Genomic DNA, 20,275 nt, shown 5'->3' on the forward strand with positions numbered 1-20,275 from the left:
TGCAAAGTGATTTCATCCAAAATCAGTGATCCATAACTTGAGTGCCCCAGGAGAGCAATAGTTAAAGGAACTCTGGGATCCATACATTAAGTCATTAGAGCAACATCATTTCAGGAAAACTTTTTAATTTTCACATCTTGATCAGTTCTTATTCTTTTAGTGACCAAGATCTCATCTAAAATATGTCAATTGACTGTTTATCATAAAGAGTTTGGAAACCTAAGTAGAAATGAGAACTAATTTAATAATCACTAATTTCCCCATGTGCATCCTGTTTCCTGTCATATTTCCTTTCTTCCTCTTTTCATCCTCCTTATGAGGAAATTTTGGGAAAAGGTGGGAAATATGTGTTAATAAAATCCAGTCTGATTTGTATTTTACAGTTCAAAGTAAATAATATAGAAAGGCTGTTGTGGTGGTCATTCGCTTCCCCCCACCTTTGTAAATGTTGAACTCTGAGGAAGGAAAGAGAAAAGAGATCAAGGTGAAAGTTGAGGGAGAAAGTGAGAATGGAAGATGAGATTAAAGTGTGTATTTTTGTATACAGATGTACTTTAATTTCTATGTGTTTGGTATATAGAAAGGGAAATGAGTTATTATGGCTAGTAGTGATCATCAGTGTGGGGGTTATAGATCCGAAATCTAGATTTGTGGTTCCTGTCTTTGAATATCTTTGGTTAGGGAGAGAAGGGAGAGGAGAATAATTAGTGCATTCATGAAGTACAGTTGGGAGACTTCAATATGATACTAAAAGAATTCCAACTCTTCTAAGAAGAGAGTAGGGTCTGGGAAACATTGGCTTAAATGGTAGAGAACCTTTGTGTTCTTTGAGAATAAATGAACAAAATTGCATTAGCACAGGGAAATGAGGTTGGAGACTGAAAAATAACAATATTCACCAAAACCCTAATGGTAGAGAAGTGATACATTAGTAAAGACTGAAATTGGTAGCTGGGTTATGTTAAAACACATTTCCTATCTCTGATTACAAATTGTATCTCACTGCTGGCAACTCTTTGAATTTATTGTGCCGAAACTTGCTTAATCATACAATACATACGCTCTTCTTTTTGTAGGCGGCACTCCCCCTATCGCACACTGGAGCCAGTGCGTCCTCCAGTGGTACCAAATGATTACGTACCTAGCCCAACCCGTAATATGGCTCCCTCGCAGCAGAGCCCTGTGAGGACAGCTTCTGTGAATCAAAGAAATCGAACTTACAGGTATTTTCTCTACCTCAGTGCAAAATGTGATGGTCATAGTACCACAATCTGTTCAGATTACTTCAGGTAAATCTCTCATTTTCCAAGCACTAAGTTCTTTTCCTCACTCTCCTCTCCCAAACCTCATCTGATTTCACCTCTCTCTCCTCATGTTCTGATGCAACTTTGAGCAGTCAGGAAGTTGATAAAGAACAGACATCTCTAAGTGCAGACTTCTCTCCAAGTTTTAAGAGTTTAGTTGATCTGGAAAAAAAATTATGGACCAAATGTGGGAAATGTCAGGTTGTTTTTTGGTGGAACTTTACAGATGAAAAACTATACATAATAAAATTTTAATATGGGATAGTACATCAAAGTATGATTGTGAATTAAAATTACTCAAATCTGTTTAGGAAAATGTTTTTATTATAAAAGAAGTTTCTTCACATAGGCATTAAACTGGAATATAAAAAGGCAATATTGTTTTAATGTGTTAAACCTCAACATTTATCACTTATATTTCTGGATAATTTTTTCAAAATGTCAAAACAAGCTTATTGAACTCAGTTTTTCCCTTAACTTTATTAAGAAAAATACACACACACACACACACACACACACACACACACACACACACACACACACACACTTTTTTTAACCTGTCACTGACTTGGAGCTCAAGGAAATTTTTTTTTGAAGTGGAACGCTTTTGAATTACCTTTATTGTAGCTACATTCATCTCAGAAAATGTTGGGAAGTGCTGATGATCTCTTACTGTTTATAAATACTCATGTTTTGGTGGCTCTTATTTCTTTAGCAGCAGTGGGAGTAGTGGAGGGAGCCACCCAAGTAGTCGGAGCAGCAGTCGAGAGAACAGTGGAAGTGGTAGTGTGGGGGTTCCTATTGCTGTTCCTACTCCATCTCCTCCCAGTGTCTTTCCAGGTAAAACATTCATGGTGCCTCATCTTCACTTTTCCTTTCTGAATTTGATTCAATTTGTGATTTAATTATGGTGGGCTTTCTTCATAATCAGAATTTTTTTTTCTTTAGGAATCATAAATATTGGGAAGTCTTTATATATTTGTTATTTGTAATCTAGTGATTTGTAAGTGTTTGCTCAGTTTGCACTTCTCTTTATGCCTTTGGTGATGTGGCTCAGTTGCCGCTTTGAGGTTTCAGATCACACTTTGTTATGAGTTACAAGTTTAATTCCAGCTAGTGTTATGACAGTGCAGTCTTCGGACACAGTGGGAACTGAGTGTGAGAATCATATTAGTAACAGAAGATTGGGCAGATAATGAAAAGTAGTTTTGACAGTTAAATTTAGTGGACGTATTGGAATTTAGTAGTCTCTGAAAATGCTACCCTCTTTTCTCTGAAACTGAAAAGTTGCTTATTTGATTCGAGGAGATACACACTTAAAACTTAGTTTTAAAAACATGACACAAAATACATTAATAGAATGTTACATACTTAGTTACTTATAGTAACAAGTAGATAATGCCTTTTAAAAATCGTAAAGGTTTGTGTTTTAAAAAAACTTTTTTTTTTGCCTGATATCTGGAATATGTCTATTTTCTGATTTGTCTAATTCAAAATGGAAAACTGTTGCTTTTTAGTGTATTATGTTAGTTTTGTATACTATATACGGAATGTTATGCTAAAAATAACAATATGAAGGGAACACTTTTCTTCTGGAGTAGTGCTTTCAAATAAAAAGGAATGTTTGTTTTTAATGAATTGAAAAAATCTGTACGTTACCCTGAGCGTCTTGAATTATTTGCTGCTTATATAGACATCCTTTAACATAAGTTTTATTCTTTTTTTCAACTCTATTCTTTGGTTAGTGTTAAGCACTGAATATCTAACATTAAATACTCTAATACCTTTTCTAATCCTGCCTCATATGATTGCCTCATTAATGCTGCCTCTTACTCCTCTTTCCCCTCAGCCCCTGCTGGCTCTGCTGGCACTCCTCCCCTTCCTGCTACTTCTGCATCTGCCCCTGCCCCTCTTGTTCCTGCTACTGTCCCTTCCTCCACTGCCCCAGACGCTGCTGCTGGGGGTGCCCAGACCCTTGCTGATGGCTTCACTTCTCCAACTCCCCCTGTTGTTTCTTCCACTCCCCCTACAGGTAAGTATTTGCTTATTAATTGGCAGGCAGATCCAGTCATCTGGCTATTCTCTTACTTGCACCTTTGATTTTTTTTTGTTTTTGGTTTGATTGTACTTCATATTAAAAAAAATAAGAATAATGTACTAAGAAAGTCTGTGACCAGAGATTAGCATTTCCTGAGAAAATTGAGGTAAAGTTTCTCATACATTTTTCCAATAGGGTAGCATAAATTTATGTTCTTTTATTGCTTGAATTTCATTTATTAGAGATTTTTAAGTTTAATATGGAGCTACCTTATGTACAGTTTTTGGAAATTGTCATTAGAAATATTTTTATTACAGGTTAAATGATTAACAAAAGTCTATTATAATAATTCTAAGGTATATTTTATAGGAAATATTTGATACAACAAATGGAAAGCCTCTGTAAGTCTGTTTTTAACAGAATCTGTTGCTTATTATAGCAGCATTGGAAACTCATAGACAATGTACTTGTAAAGAATTTCAGGTTTATCTAAGTTGGCTAGTGTTTTAAAATTGCAATCTAAAATCTGTTTTGATTGGGGAGGAGATAGACTCAATTGCTACAAAATGTATTTGTACAGTTAATGATGCTGGCTAGTAAACAGGTTCTTATCTGCTATAAAATATATGTGTTTGGACATATATCACTGTATTAGTCTGTTCTCACAATGCTATAAATACCTGAGACTGGGTAATTTATGCAGAAAAGAGGTTTAATTGGCTAACGGTTCTTCAGGTTGTACAGGAAGCATGATACTGGCATCTGCTCGGCTTCTGAGGAGGCCTCAGGAAACTTACACTCATGGCCTGAAGCAGAGGGGAAGCACACTGGTCACATGGCCAGAGTAGGAGCAAGAGGACAAAGTGGGAGGTGCTACACACTTAAACAACCAGATCTCATTATTGCAAGAACAGCTCCAAGGGGGATGGTCCTAAACCATGAGAAACCACCCTTGTGATCCAGTCACCTCCCCCCAAGCCTCACCTCCAACATTGGGGATTACAGTTCAACATGAGATTTGGGCAGGGACACAGATTCAAAGCATATCAATCACTATAGTGTTCCACTTGCCAGTAAAGAGCTTCATAGCATTTACATTCAGCTTTGCTGTTATACATGTTAAACATATATAAGATCTTTACATGTTTTAAAAGACACTTTTAGCCAAAGTGGATTTTGGATGGTGTCTTATGGGATTCCTTCTATATGACTTTTAAAGAAAAGCTTTATGCAGTAGATAAATGTAAACATGGGCTGTTTTTTGATACAGATACAACTGTTAGGCCAAACTAACTAGTTAAATATAGGAATCTCCTTGTGCTCCGGCTTTGATAAAGAATGCATCGGAAAGGACAAATGACCCCCAACTGAGAGTCTATGTTTTAGTAATTAAGTATTAGTTGAGTAACAGGTGCCTGGCTCAGTGTTCACTAAATAAACGTTTGTTGTGTGAGGGGATAATTAACCGTGGTTTTTGAAACAGCAAGGTAAATGCCTTTTAATAATTTATATCAGGGTAGTCTCTTTTATACAGTATCTTGAGTTACCAAGCAATTTTTTTTCTTTTTACTAAGGGGTAACTTATGTACAGTAAAATTCACCCTGTATACCACGTATGTTTGTGAGTTTTGACAAAGGTGTACTGACACGTAGTTGCCACCACAATCAAGATATAGAACAGTCCTATCATCACAAAAATTTCCTCCATGCCCCCTTTTTATAGTCAATCCTTCCCCTCCACTCCCAGCTCCTGGTAAGCCGTTGATGTGTTTTTTGTCTCTAAAGTTGTGCCTTTTTAAGAATAACACATAAATGAAAGCATATGGTATGTAGCTTTTTTGATCTGTTTTTTTGGCCAGATGCATTTGAGAATTACCCATGTTGTTGCATGTTTAAGTATTTCATTACATTTTATTGCTTAGTAGTGTTGTATTTACCACAATTTGTTTATCCCTTTCTCAGAGGACATTTAGATTTTTCCAGTTTTGAGTGCTTATGAATAAAGTTGCCGTAAACATGTACATACGGGTTTTTTTGTGCACTTGAGTTTTTATTTCATTCAGGTAAATACCTAGGGAATAGAATTGCTGGGTTATAAGTAAATTTTTAACTTTATAAGAAACTGCCAAGTTGTTTTCCAAAATGGCTGTATAATGACTAATGATATTGAACATTTTTTTCATGTGCTTATTTGCCATGTGTATATCGTCTTTGGTGAAATATCTGTTCAAATGTTTTGCTCCTTCTCATCCTTTTAATAGGGTTTTTTTTCTTATCATTGAGTTCTTTTACTTTCTAAATATATGTCCTTTATAGATTATGAGTTACAAATATTTTCTTCCATTTTGTGATTCGTTTGCTTATTTTCTATTTTTTTTTTGGTGGGAGCGGGGGTGGGGGCGGCGGGAGGACAAAGTTTCACTCTTGGCATCCAGGCTGGAGTGCAGTGGCGTGATCTCGGCTCACCGCAACCTCCACCTTGCAGGTTCAAGCGACTGCCCAGCCTCCCAAGTAGCTGGGATTACAGGTGCCTGCCACCATGCCCAGTTAATTTTTGTATTTTTAGTAGGGATGGGGTTTCACCATGTTGGCCAAATTGGTCTTGAACTCCTGACCTCAGGTGATCTGCTTGCCTCGGCCTCCCAAAGTGCTGGGATTACAGGCGTGAGCCACTGGGCCCAGCCTGTTCATTTATTTTTTTTTAATTTTTTTATTTTATTTTATTTTTTTTTGAGACGGAGTCTCTCTCTGTCGCCCAGGCTGGAGTGCAGTGGCCGGATCTCAGCTCACTGCAAGCTCCGCCTCCCGGGTTCACGCCATTCTCCTGCCTCAGCCTCCCGAGTAGCTGGGACTACAGGCGCCCACAACCGCGCCCGGCTAATTTTTTGTATTTTTAGTAGAGACGGGGTTTCACCGTGGTCTCGATCTCCTGACCTTGTGATCCGCCCGCCTCGGCCTCCCAAAGTGCTGGGATTACAGGCGTGAGCCACCGCGCCCGGCCCATTTATTTTTTAAATGTATTTTAAATAGCAGAAATTCTTCATTTTTATTAAGTGTTATTATTTTTTTTTTTTTAATGAATTGTGCTTTGGTGGCGTATCTAAGAACTCTTTACCTGAAGTCATAAAGATTTTGTTCTGTGTTTTCTTCTAGAAGTTTTTAGTTTCAGGTTTTATCGTTAGGTTTATGATAATTAGGTATATATATTTTTAAAACCCCAAATGGTAAATCTCTCATTAATAGTGTGAATAGTGTCTTTTTTTTTTTTGAGACAGACAACCCAGGCTGGAGTACAGTGGTGATCTCGGCTCACTGCAATCTCTGTTGCCTGGACTCAAGCGATTCTCCTGCCTTAGCCTCCTGGGGAGCTAGGATTATAAGCGTGAGCCACCACACCCAGCTAATTTTTTGTACTTTTAATGGAGACAAGGTTTCATCGTGTTGGTCAGGCTGGTCTTGAACTCCTGATCTGAAGTGATCCACCCGCCTCCACCTCCCATAGTGCTGGGATTAAAGGCCTGAGCCACCATGCCCAGCCCATGTGAGGTTTTAGACTAGATGTAACTATATAAAATTCATAATGATGTTAATCCAGATGTTTTTAACTTGATCCTAGGTTTGTATTAGTTTGTTATAGATTAATTACTGAAATGCTAATAATTGTATTCAGTGGTTCAAATAACTAAATATGCCTTTTAAATCGTTTGTACGTTTTCATGTTTATCATGGTTACAGAGGCTTCTCAGTTGATAGCGGATTGTGTTTAAGCTTGAGTGCTTAAGATTTTATACAACACAATTGAGTTTTAGGTTTTTGAGACACATGTAAGATGATTAAATGTTATAACAAGCCTTGAGTGCTCTTATAATCTATATGACTCCATATGAATCTAAGCTTGATAAACTTACAGTTCCTATAGAGCAATTTTAGTCACGTAAAGCCATTTTATAATAATAGACAAGATGAAAAATTGTCAAAGTGTTTTTTTCCTCTATTACTTTAAAATTACCAAGAAGATAGTCTCATATTAAAGTAGAATACAGATGGTAAGATTCAACTGAGATATATGAAGCCTGGAAGAGGATATGACTGCAGTGTTTGATCATGAAGATTTGAACAAATCAAGCATTCATCAAATTATACATTACATAAGTCTTAATCTCACTGTGTCTCAAGTAGTTTATTTTAGAATTAAAAAAATTTCAGGATAACCTTAGGCACAAATGGTTAGATGAATATGCCAGGTATCATCTGTTCCCCCAGTGCCCCCTCCTCTACTCTCCCCTTTTCTCCAGTAGGCTGACCTCCAGGAAATGCTTCAGTGGATTCTTTTGCCTTCTGGCTTCCTGTTGGGTTTAGCAAAAGTGTTTTTTTTCTTCTTCTTCACTTATCTCCTCTCTTTCTCCCTTTCTCTTTTCTCCTTTCCTTTCCCCTCCTCTATCCTTTTGCCCTCCTCCACCTTCATCTTCTCCTCCTCTAGCTTCCCGTCCCCTTTCTGCTTTCTTCTCCACCTACTTATTTATCCCCCTCCTCTTCTCTCTTGCCCTCTCCTTCTCTCTTGTCTGCTGGTGTACTCTCTCATGGGTGCTGTAGTGCTCTGTCTGTAAGAAAAAGTTTTCAGCTTAATGTAGGTGGGAGTGAAGTCAAGGTGAAGTTTAGGGAGTGGATTATATTATTAGGAAATTGATGGATTATGGAATCATGTCTGCAGTTGACATTAGCTGTGGAAGAACTCTCAAGAGAGCAAAATACAGTGAAATTGATGGTAACTGTGTATGGACTTAGGGATGGTATTAAAAATAAGATGTATTTTGACCCTGTTTTTATATCTTAATTTTTTTCATGATTGTAAATTTTCTAGATTTTAATTTTAAGACAAAATAATGTAGCTTTCGTGGTAGATTTTTTGATTAAATGAAAGAAGTGTTTGATTTGGAATCATGTCATTTAACCTTTTGTTGAAATACTTTATTTTCCTTTAAACAAACTTTTTTGCTACCTAACGTTTTTTATTATTTATTATTTTGGAATAAGACTGTGTGTCAAACATTTTTTTCTCTTGCTTTCCCAAACGTCATTCTTGTTGATTTTAGTTTTCAGTGTTTAGTGACTATATTTTGGGGGTGGAGTAGATAAATTTTAATTAATTGTGATGATTTTGAAACCCCATCAGATTTTTAATTTAGTGAAATAATAGTGTTAATTAGCAAACTGTTTATTTTGAGACAAGAGTCTCACTATCAACCAGGCTGGAGTGCATTGGTGCAATCTTGGCTCACTGCAACTTCCACCTCCTGAGTTCAAGTGATTCTCATGCCTCAGCCTCCCGAGTAGCTGGAATTACAGGCACATGCCACCATGCCTGGCTAATTTTTGTATTTTTAGTTGAATTGGGGTTTCACTGTGTTGGAGGTCTGAAACTCCTGACCTCAAATGATCTGCGTGCCTTGGCCTCCCAAAGTGCTGGGATTACAGGCATGAACCACTGCACCAGCCCTAATTAGTAAACTATTTAGATACAGCTTTCCAAACTTAATCATAGTTTTGTTTGCTTTTCTGCTTTTGTACTATGATACAATATCAGCAAACAATAACTCACCTTGCATTGTGTATTTCAGATACTAGATAAACTAGCTGTTGTTTTTAATTATTAAGATTTAGGCATTGTACATAAAGTATTTAATGATCTGAGATAATTTTCTTTTAATGACATATGTATGTTCTATCTCTTTTTCAGGTCATCCTGTACAGTTTTACAGCATGAATAGGCCTGCCTCTCGCCATACTCCCCCAACAATAGGGGGCTCGTTGCCCTATAGACGCCCTCCTTCCATCACTTCACAAACAAGCCTTCAGAATCAGATGAATGGAGGACCTTTTTATAGCCAGAATCCAGGTTAGATTTTTTTTTTTTTTGCATTCTATAGAATGTATCTAATTAAAAACTTTCAACTACAAAAAACCCTTAGTTACAAATAGTGCATGGTAGTGGTTAGTACCATTTGTTGAATGAATGGGAGAATGAATGAATTGTAGGTTGCTAATACTGTATCTTTCAATTCTTAAAAAAAATCAGTACGTGATTTCCAGGTAAAGTCATAGAACTTAATTTTTCTGAGCAGAATTTTTTTGAATATTTTAGTGGTTATTTGCTTTTTAAAATAACATTGTGGTGAATGCTATTTCCTTTTTATTTCATCAGACATCCTTACTCTATAAATAACAAATAATGAAAGTTGGGTGCACATGAACAGAATTTAGAAGTAACAAAGGAAAAGAGAACATTTTTGAAGCTATTTTGTGCTAGGGAATTATATTAGCTTATACAATTCTCATACCAAACCCATGGTGGAAAAACTAGGAGTTGGGTAAATTGAATCAGATACAATAATTACACTGAATAATCGGTTGTATCATGCATACGGAATAACTAATCTGGAACATATTTAATGCTATACATAATTATTATTTTGTTTACTCCCCAGAGAGGGCAAGAACAAATATTAGACACCATGACTATTGTGGACATGGTATGTCAACTTACTGTGTTTTTCTGTATTTTTGCCAAGAAGCCAGTAAGCCTATGTGTGAACACCTCTGATATTGGGTTCAACTCATTCCATCTTTGATAAGCCTTGAATTTTATGGAGCTGCAGTTTGTCTCTGTGGCTGCGATCTATAGTGATATTCTTTGTAAGAGTCTTGCAGAAGAAATTTGATCCTTCAGCATAAACACTTAATTTAACTAATGTTTTCATATTATCTCATTTGATTTTTAGAATCATGTACAAAATAAGATTGGTGATCATTTTCCTATATCTTATAGGTGAGGAAAATGAGGCTGAGGTGATGGTCAGGTTAGGATTTGAACTTAGGTTTTCTAAGTTCCATGTTCTTTCTTTCTGTTTTTTAATTTTTTTTTTTTTTTAAATTGAGATGGAGTCTCGCTCTGTTGCCCAGGATGGAGTGCAGTGGCGTGATCTCTGATCACTGCAACGCCCGCCTCCTGGGTTCAAGCGATTCTCCTGCCTCAGGCTCCTGAGTAGCTGGGATTACAGGCACCCACCACCACACCCAGCTAATTTTTATATTTTGTTGTAGAGATGGGGTTTCACTATGTTGGCCAGGCTGGTCTCAAACTCCTGACCTTAAATGATCCACCCACCTCAGCCTCCTAGAGTGCTGGGATTACAGGCATGAGTCACCGTACCTGGCCTGAGTTCCATGTTCTTTCTATTGTCCTACCTACATATTAAAAAAAATCTTTTCTTACCCTCCCAAGTCTTCTCTTTTGTGGAGAGGAAGGCGGATGAAAGGATGTGATATAAAGTGCATGAAAGCCTGAGACCTTGTCAGTCTTTTAAACAGTTACATCCTGGAATACTGCTCAGGAACTGTTTGTTAAATGCCAAATGAATCCCTTGTTCATTTATCCAAATTCCTTCTCTGTTCTGGGTCCTCTTGTAAGTTAAATGCTGTATTTGTAGTCCATCCAGTGCAAACCATAGTGTGAATACCAACTACCTTAATTGATACATACTTCTATCTTTCATCACATTTTGTGTTTTTGGCTGTGCAGTTCTTTTTAAATCATTCCGAACTTAAATTTGACAAAACTGCCCTTTTTATACATTCTTCCTTTAAACCATGTTTTCAGATTTACATTTGTTCAGGTGCTGTTTTGTATTTAAATGCATTTTTTATTTTTAAATTTTAGTTTATAAAAATTTTAAATTTTAGTTATAGCCTGTTTCATAGTTCTGCTGAAGCTGGGCTGTCTCCTTGGCCCTCTCAGATGTTAGTCCAAAATGGGTTGGTTCCATTATGGAACTGAGAGATGCTTCACTGTTAGAGCTTGAGACAAACTATACATGATATATAGTAAGTATATACAGGGATATTTCTTTTTTCTTTTCTTTTCTTTTTTTTTTTTTTTTTAATGGAGTTGCGCTCTGTTGCCCAAGCTAGAGTGCAGTGGCACAATCTTGGCTCACTGCAACCTCACCTTCCCGGTTCAAGCGGTTCTCCTGCCTCAGCCTCCTGAGTAGCTGGGATTACAGGTACCTGCCACCACGCCTGGCTAATTTTTGTTTTGTTTTGTTTTGAGACTGAGTCTTGCTTTGTCACCCAGGCTGGAGTGCAGTGGTACAATCTTGGCTCACTGCAAACTCTACCTCCCGGGTTCAAGCAATTATCCTGCCTCAGCCTCCCAAGTAGCAGGGATTACAGGCGCCTGCCACCATGCCCAGCTAATTTTTGTATTTTTAGTAGAGACGGGGTTTCACCATCTTGGCCAAGCTGGTCTCAAACTCCTGACCTCAAGTCATCCGCTTGTCTCGGCCTCCCAGGGTGCTGGAATTACAGGCTTGAGCCACCGCACCCAGCCTATACAGGGACATTTCATGCTTTGTTCGTGTATGCTCCAAAATAGTCCTATGAGAACGCTGTAGGTAGAATTTATTTGAAGGCTGTTTAGGCACATATTTAAATGTATTTTATAATACATATTTCAATAGTTTCTTTGTAAATCTGATTTTCAAATGCTTGAAAGTATATGTTAAAGTAAAAATATTCTCACTTTATGAAATGATTTTAAGGAAAAGTATTTTTCTCACTCATGAAAGTAAGGTGAATTGGGATTGTTAGGCTTTCTGTGTAACGTGTGAGTCAATTTAGTTGCACTTTTTTGTTTTTCTGTACTCTATTAAGTTCTGCCTTTCATCTCCAGGCATTTGATAACTGTTTAAAGTGGGTGGCCATAGCATTGTTAGTTGGTTAATCAGAGTACTTTTTCTAAACTAGTTTTTTTTTCTAACTAAACCATTTTCTTGGAAGATCTCTTTTTGCAAGACTTAATGATTTGTGAATCAGTGTTCTAAGGCTGTTGGATGTACTTTTATTTTATATTCATTTGAATATTATTTATGAGTCAAGCGCTGTGGCAGGTGCCTGCAGTCCCAGCTACTCAGGAGGCTGAGGCAGAAGGATTGATTGAGCTAGGAGGTGGAAGTTTCAGTGAGCCAAGATTGTGCCACTGTACTCCAGCCTGGGCAACAGAGTGAGACCCTATCTCAAAAAAGAATTATGTAAGTCTTCTGTATTACTCCCACTGGCCCTGCAATTGTCCCTATTTTTTTCATATTTACAATGAGAATATTTGTTGTGCTTTCTCAAGTAACTAATACTCTGATTTAACAAAAATGATCTGAAGTGCATGTTTTATGAGGTTTTTTTTTTTTTTTTTGGTAATTGGAGTCTTGCTGTGGTTGCATGCTTCTCAGGAAGTGAGCTGACAATCTGGAGGGTGTCATGTGAATATAAATTCAGTGGGGTTCTGTGAGGTGTAAATCTAGCAGTGTTATTACTATATTTGTTAATGTACAATTTGATCTGAGTTTGAAAAAGGGCAATTATAGGAGTTAAAATATGTAACACCCAGTGTCTAGTGCCAAGTCTTAGGAGCACAATAATTGTTTTTTCATGAGATTATTTCAGAAACAAGTTATTGAAAGGAACCCTTTGATCAGGGCATAACTGAAATCCCTTTGGTTCTCATTATTTCTTAATCTAATCCAGCCAATGAAATAGGAATACCAATTTATCATTCATGTTGCCAGTGGTAAGAGGGGGGGTCATAGAAACACATAGGGCTAATTATGAGTTAACAGTCTCTACTTTAAATGTAAATATGAAGCACCTTGTGGTCAAGAAGAATATACATATATCCATATGTGAGTATGTATATGTATACTTTACATAAACCTTGTTTGTTAATGAATCAGTAATGTAGCATGTAAATATTAAAGGCTTTAGGAGAAAGTAGCATGTATTTTACTGCTCATAATTTCTTAAAAGTTTTTGGAAAAAAGTTCATAAAGTGAATGTTGGTTACAAGAGATGTATAGTTCTATGAGATATAGGAGTTCCTGAATGGGTGTGCTGTTTCACAAAGAGAAAGTGTCAGGCTTAATAACCCCTGAATGGTATTAAAAGCGACTAAAAAAGTAGAAAACAATGTTGGGATAGTGCTATTGGAAAATAAAAGCCATTTCACATATTCTGTAAATGATTTGTGAAGTTACAGCACCACCATAAATGTCTAAAATGTCTAGAAGAATACTGATGTGATGGGGCTTTAGCAAAGTATAAATAAAGAGCAGGAGCAGGAAGATTTTTTTTTTTTTTTCCCCAAAGTCTTGCTTTGTTTGTTGCCCAGGCTGGAGTGCAGTGGCGCAATCTCGGCTCACTGCAACCTCCACCTCCTGGGTTCAAGCGATTCTCCTGCCTCAGCCTCCCAAGTAGCTGGAACTACAGGTGCATGCCACCACGCCCCTCTCTCTCTCTCTTTTTTTTTAATAGAGACAAGGTTTCATCAGGTTGGCCAGGCTGGTCTCTGACTCCTGACCTCAAGTGATCCACTTCCATCTGGGGTTACAAAGGTCATCCCAAATTCTACTTTTCTCCAAGGCAAACCTTTAACAAGGTGGTCCAAATTAATTCAGATATCACATCATTTTCTTTTTGGACCATGTAAGATCTCATCTGACTAGAATGTCTGTGAGCCAGAATATACTGTCTTTCTTGGAGTTGAGCAGAAAAGAAACCATTCTAAGAGAATTTAAGCAGAATTTTTAGCAAAGAATTGTCGCAATATTCAGTTCTAATCCTAGTCATTTTGTTACTGCCTTGGCCTCCCAAAGTGCTGGGATTACAGGTGTGAGCCATCGCGTCCAGCCTGAATTCACTTTTACCTACCTCTTGTTCTACATTGGTATTCATGTTTAGAAAATACTACACTTACAAATTGTTTATTTCCTTCACTGGGAAAAAAAATATAAGCATCTAAACTCGCATGTGCTATATAACATACATATATATATCATCTAAATGTGATGTTCAGTAATGGCTTTAGAAGTAGTGTTTAGAGTGCTTATTTTGTCTAATATTCTCAGAGTATAAAGCTGTAAAAATAAGATGTAAAAACTTAATTTTATTTTTCCAAACTTTTTAAATTGGACATTTAAAATACAAGCTTCAGTGATGCTTCAAAGAACTCTATAAATAACCAGGAAGGTTGTACTTGGAAAGTCTGTACATTTCATCAGCACAGACTCATCATTTAGGTTTGGTTTGCTTGGAAAGCCTTTTACTGTTTATATCTAAACGTTGCTTTGTGCACACAGCTGTAATTCTCATAGCTCTTCTACTTATGATCTCTTTATAAATTCCATTCACATGGTGAGCCTGTCTTCACATTAACTTCATTCTTGTATATTGTGAAAATTATGTAACAGAATCTAAGTTTGGAGATCTTTTGGTGGTTATTGGGAGAGTCTTGTCTTATGAGGAATCATTTTAGCTAAATGAAATGAAAACAAGTTTGCTTCCTGCTCTTGTTTGCCTGTTCACAAAATGACTAGGATTAGAACTGAATATTGCAACAATTCTTTGCTCAGAATTCTGCTTAAATTCACTTAAAAATGGTTTGGTTTCAGCTCAACTCCAAGAAAGACAGTATATTCTGGCTCACAGACATTCTTGTCAGATGAGATCTTACATGGTCCAACAAGAAAATGATGTGGTATCTGAATTAATTTGGACCACCTTGTTAAAGGTTTGTGCTGGAGAAAAGTAGAATTTGGGATGACCTTTGTAACCCCAGACGGAACTGAATTTTTGAACATGCCTTAGACTAGCTTTGAAAAAAGTCTAACTTGTTACCAAGTCATTCTTTTAAGGAAGAACTGCGATTGATCTTTCCCTGGCTGCTGGTGGACTTCTTTTTTTTGAGATGGAGTTTCGCTCTTGTTGCCCAGGCTGGAGTGCAATGGTGTGATCTCAGCTCACTGCAACCTCTGCCTCCCGGGTTCAAGTGATTCTCCTGGCTCAGCCTCCCGAGTAGCTGGGATTACAGGCACCTGCCAGCACGCCTGGCTAATTTGTGTATTTTTAGTAGAGATGGGATTTCACCATGTTGGCCAGGCTGGTCTTGAACTCCTGACCTCAGGTGATGCACCCCCCTCGACCTTCCAAAGTGATGGGATTACAGGCATGAGCCAGCGTGCCTGAACCACTATGGCTTCAGATTTTCACTTTCGGAAGTAGAAAAGAAATAAGCATATTCATCTTAAAAAAAACAACCTCAACCTCAGTCTACCCACAAAAAGACTGCTGTAGGTTAAGCACCTAATTGTTCTTTTTTAGCTGAGTACCAAAAGGTCTTTTTTTATATTTGGTAGAGAAACAGTGACTGAAGTGGGAAATTTCCCACTTTTCTGTTACACGGAAGGTTAGAATATATTCCAACAGAAAAGGAGCATTTCATCTTGGATGTGAACACATGCCTTGTCTCTACTCTTCTAGTGCCAGTTGCTGCCTGCTACTGTTTCTCAGTTTTATCTTTTTTGTCTGTGCTACCTTCTCTTTTCATTGTCTTCTGCTTACCCTTGGAAGTGGTATTATGAACATATCAACAGTTGTTGTAAGCCTCTGAGTGGGAAGCAGACACACAAATCAAGGATTTACTGCCAAGAATTATGACTTTAGGGAAAAACCTAACCAAAGGTGTCTTTTAAAGAAAGGTACCAATTTCTAGAGTTATACTACTCTGTTCTTTGCATCTAGATATTCAAGATTATCTGCTTAATTCTTGTCTGTGCATTTGTATGTCCTCCCTGCATCTGTCCATAGCATCAACTCTAGATATTTTGCATAATCTCAACCCAAATGTATCATATCATTATCTCTCCCTGACTTACCCGTTTACCATCCCATTTCTTTCCCAGTACTGCCTACCAGGCTTAACATAGTTAATGACATCTCCATCTTCATAGTTACGAAGGGTAAAAATCTAAGAATGATCTTCAACTTGTTGCTGTCCTTGATATGCTAGCTAAATCATTAGTTGCCAAGTACTCTTCCCACACTTTTAAAGTTCTCTCCTTTTCTAGAAACTGCTTTAATTTATTATGTGCCAGCCACTGGGTTAGGCTTTCCACATCCATTGTCTTTTTTTAGTCTTTGCAGCCACTATGTGAAGTAGGTTGCTTTACCTTGTTTTCGTATCACATTTATGGAATAGGCCTGAAGAAGTTAATTGACTGACTATCCATACAGCCAGGAAATGATGGATCAGAGATTTGAGGCTGAGTGACTTGAAAATCCAACCTGTTTCCACTAAGCACTCTTCCACCAGGCATATAAGATCCTTCCCTATTTCATATCCTCCCATTGATATTTCTGGGTTTTTTACTTTATCTTTGGGTATCTTTTCCTAGCCATATGGAAGCATTTCTGGTCCTGTGAACTGGTTATGCTGTTTTATGCCTCTGAGCCTTCACCCTCACTTGGTTCTCTCAACTTGATTATCTTTCTCAACCCCTGTCATCTTGGCGGGTTCCTTTCTTCAAGTCCCTGTTGAGAGGTCATTTCATTGTAGCCCTCCTCACCTCCACCACTACTTCCGGGGAATTGCTACAAATATTGTTGGGTTAAGATTATCATGTATTCTTCTATTTCAATAGAATGTGATCTCCTTAGAGCAGAGACGTGTTCATCTTTTTAGTTTTATTAGTCTTAACTATATTTTGGAGCGAATACAGTCATTTTCTCTTTATAAGAAAATGCATATCATACTTCGTACCCATTCTAAAGGAAACTGTAACTGTAATCTTTCTTTTTTTTGTTTTTGCCTCTTTAGTTTCCACAGATACCTGGCTTATTAGTGCATTTATATATGTTAAACATTTGTTGACAGTTTACTAGCTCTAGGCACTGTGCCAGGTGATTGAGTTGCAGGGAAATCTACCTTGGGAAGGAGAGTGGAATGATTTGATTAAGGCCTGCACTTTTCTACACCATCAGGGAGGAAATGTACCAATGAGTTCGGATTATGAAAAATTGTAATGACATAGCACCCGATTGTCAGAGGATGGTTTTGATAACTGTTTTCATAGCAGGTGTTTGCCACTTACTTAGTAGGAAGTCAGTATTTGTCTAATTAATGAGTGAAGAACCAATTAACTTGCCTATTATTAGAGTAATAAAAAGTATACATTTAGAGTGTTGGGATGTAATATTTTTTCTCTCTGTATTGACAAACATTTAAATGTAAAATTCAGAAAACAACATCATGGTAATCTGCAGAAATGCTTTCATTGAGAAGGCATGATGTTACGATATGAAAAAAGATCAGTTATATGTTATATATATATAAAACATAAGATTATGTTATATATATTTAACATATCTCTGTATGCTAAATGCTTCCTGTTGTGATTTTCAAAAACTTACTAAAAATTCCCCCAGTACTTTGTTTTATGTGTTAATGAGTTGTCCCTAAACAGGGGATCCTTGAGATCACTGATAAAATGTTTGTGAATGGTAGTTTCCCTCCTTTATGTATTTATTTTATTGTATTATCCTTTCCTTTTAATGTAACTCGCCCTTATCCCTTATCCTCCACACCTTTTTTGTTTTTGCAGTATCTCTTGCTCCTCCTCCTCCCTCCATCCTACAGGTAACTCCTCAGTTACCTTTAATGGGATTTGTGGCCAGAGTCCAAGAAAATAGTAAGTTTATGTCTTCTTTATGCTGTAGATCAGATTATAGGCATAAAATGTCATTTATATGTGATTGACTGGATAGTCATTCATTTGCTGATACTTCAGACATTTCAATATTATGAACAAGTCACTATCTGGCTAGTGGAGATAAAATAGAGAAATTTTCTACTTTTAAATAACTAGTAGTAAAGATATAAGACAAATACATATAAAATAAGGCACATATAAGAAAAGAAAGATCATCTCCAACTGAGGAGGTATTCTTTAATCACTAGATATCTCATCTTTTTCTCTGGGTTGCTCAGATAAGTGGTAGTCTAGTTTCTTATCACTGGAGTTTTAGGGCTATTATAGGTGGCCTGAGAATCTTCCTCCAGTTTTGTGATTTCAAATATCAGAAGGGCCATTTTTGGTAGGGCTCAGAGGACCAGGCTGCCAGTCTGTCTCCCAAGAGGCCTCATAGGTTGGGAATGAATTTCCCTTGGCCTGTTCAGGTAACTAATTTTGTTGATACCTTGAGTCTTCTAGGGAAGCATTATGGAGCTCAGGAGACCGATGACAAATCAGGAGGCCTGTATCAACATTCAGTGAGGAATTGCTGTCACAGACACCAGTGAACATAGACTGTACGATGGACGAATCCTCTTCCTATGGGCAGTCTTTGTGAGGGTTACATCACAATAATAAGGTTACATGATTTGAACTAGGAGAATGATATTAAAGATCTCATGTCATCAGACCAAAGTAGTCCAGTGTATATATCTCATAACAAGGATGGATGATCTCACTGGTGGGATAGAAAAATTTGCAATCTGTGGCTTAGGATTCCTGGTTATTTGGAAATAGGCACTGCCAATACTAGAATGTAAGCTCTATAAGAGCAAGGATTTTTGCCTGTTTTGCTTGCTAGCTGTTTCCCCAGCACTTGGAAAAGCATCTGACACATAGCAGGCACTTTTGGTCGCCCCTTTTTTCTGCTGCTGTAGCTGACTCAATGCCCCCCTTTAATCAGCACATTCTTCTAGATGTGATTGTATTTTAACTAATAATTCAGTCTTACTGGCCTGAGGGCTCAGTGTCTTTCAGATGCCTTTGCATCTGTATTTACTAATTTCTGAAAATCGTCTATTTTACTTTCTTTTGTTTATTGGAAGGTACTCCATGAACACCTGTAATGTTTACCACATTGTGACTTTGTAAGATGTTTTGTTGAGTTTAAGAGCTATTTTCACATATAATTAGGTAGATTTCATATGTTTTAAATTATGCTATTGGGCCCACTCTTCTTTAGCTTGGGTGTGACCCACATTGGCTCGAGGAGAAAACTGCCTCTCAGCAAGTTTCTACTATTAATAGTTCAGCATGTGCCAAGCACAGCCATAGTGTGATCCTCTGCCAGGCTTGTGAGGTCAAGTGTGGGATACAAGGTCACTGTTCTCAGGTTTTAAAAAATATCTGCTGCATCTAAACAGGGTAAGTACCAAGTAGAAAAGGATTTGATTACAGTACCGGAATTGAAGGACTTTCCAATGCTGGTTCCATTCTACATACTCCGTACAAAGTGGAAAGTCTAAGTAAATGTCATTACAGTAAAAGAGAATTTTCTTCCATCACAAATCCTGTTTAATTACAATGATTAATGAAGGTAGTCACTTGAATAATACCCTGGGAGTTTTTTCTGTTTTTACTATTGTGATGAGCATGCACCTTAGAGAATTCTCCCGATCGATTGCTACTGCATGTTCTGTGAGATATTGTCATTCATTCTGAACGAAAGTGGTTCTGAGCAGCTTCTGGAGTAAAGGCCAGATTTTGAAACTGACATTGAAGACTAATCCATTAATGAAACACGAATGTTTGTATAGCAACTAAGTGTCATTTTCTTTTTTTTTTTTTTTTTTGAGATGGAGTCTCGCTCTGTCGCCCAGGCTGGAGTGCAGTGGCGTGATCTCAGCTCACTGCAAGCTCCTCCTCCCGGGTTTATGGCATTCTCCTGCCTCAGCCTCCTGAGTAGCTGGGACTACAGGTGCCCGCCACCACGCCCGGCTAATTTTTTTTTTTTTTTGTATTTTTTAGTAGAGATGGGGTTTCACTGTGTTAGCCAGGATGGTCTCGATCTCCTGACCTCGTGATCCGCCCATCTCGGCCTCCCAAAGTGCTGGGATTACAGGCTTGAGCCACCGTGCCCGGCCTCAGTGTCATTTTCTTAGCAAAAAATGAGACTCTAAAGTTGAATAGGGTTTAAAGCAGGATGTCATTGGTTTTCGCCAGTCACCAGTGAAAGCTGCAAACTTTGTAGAAACAGCAAAATGTTTCATGAACCAAACCTAGGAAGTATTGTTTTAATTTAATAGTAAAGTGCATGAGTA

The 20,275-nt window shown here is 37.5% G+C and overlaps 1 protein-coding gene across 11 annotated transcripts in view; it reads left to right on the top strand.

Annotated features, from left to right (window-relative positions):
- ABI2 (abl interactor 2) overlaps nt 1-20,275 on the top strand; it is a 108,413-nt gene that overhangs the window by 66,772 nt on the left and 21,366 nt on the right. For 2 of the 11 annotated variants that reach the window (XM_001103497.5, XM_077957409.1), the window contains 4 exons: nt 1,077-1,223; nt 2,020-2,144; nt 9,080-9,238; nt 17,826-17,912. In XM_001103497.5, the coding sequence (XP_001103497.1) occupies nt 1,077-1,223; nt 2,020-2,144; nt 9,080-9,238; nt 17,826-17,912 (518 nt within the window). Of the gene's footprint in view, nt 1-1,076; nt 1,224-2,019; nt 2,145-3,153; nt 3,337-9,079; nt 9,239-17,825; nt 17,913-20,275 lie in introns of all 11 variants that reach the window. The other 9 variants (XM_001103104.5, XM_001103265.5, XM_077957407.1 and 6 more) reach the window with 9 other exon arrangements.

The sequence above is a fragment of the Macaca mulatta genome, chromosome 12 (genome assembly GCF_049350105.2).
Source record: "Macaca mulatta isolate MMU2019108-1 chromosome 12, T2T-MMU8v2.0, whole genome shotgun sequence".
NCBI classification, from domain to species: domain Eukaryota; kingdom Metazoa; phylum Chordata; class Mammalia; order Primates; family Cercopithecidae; genus Macaca; species Macaca mulatta.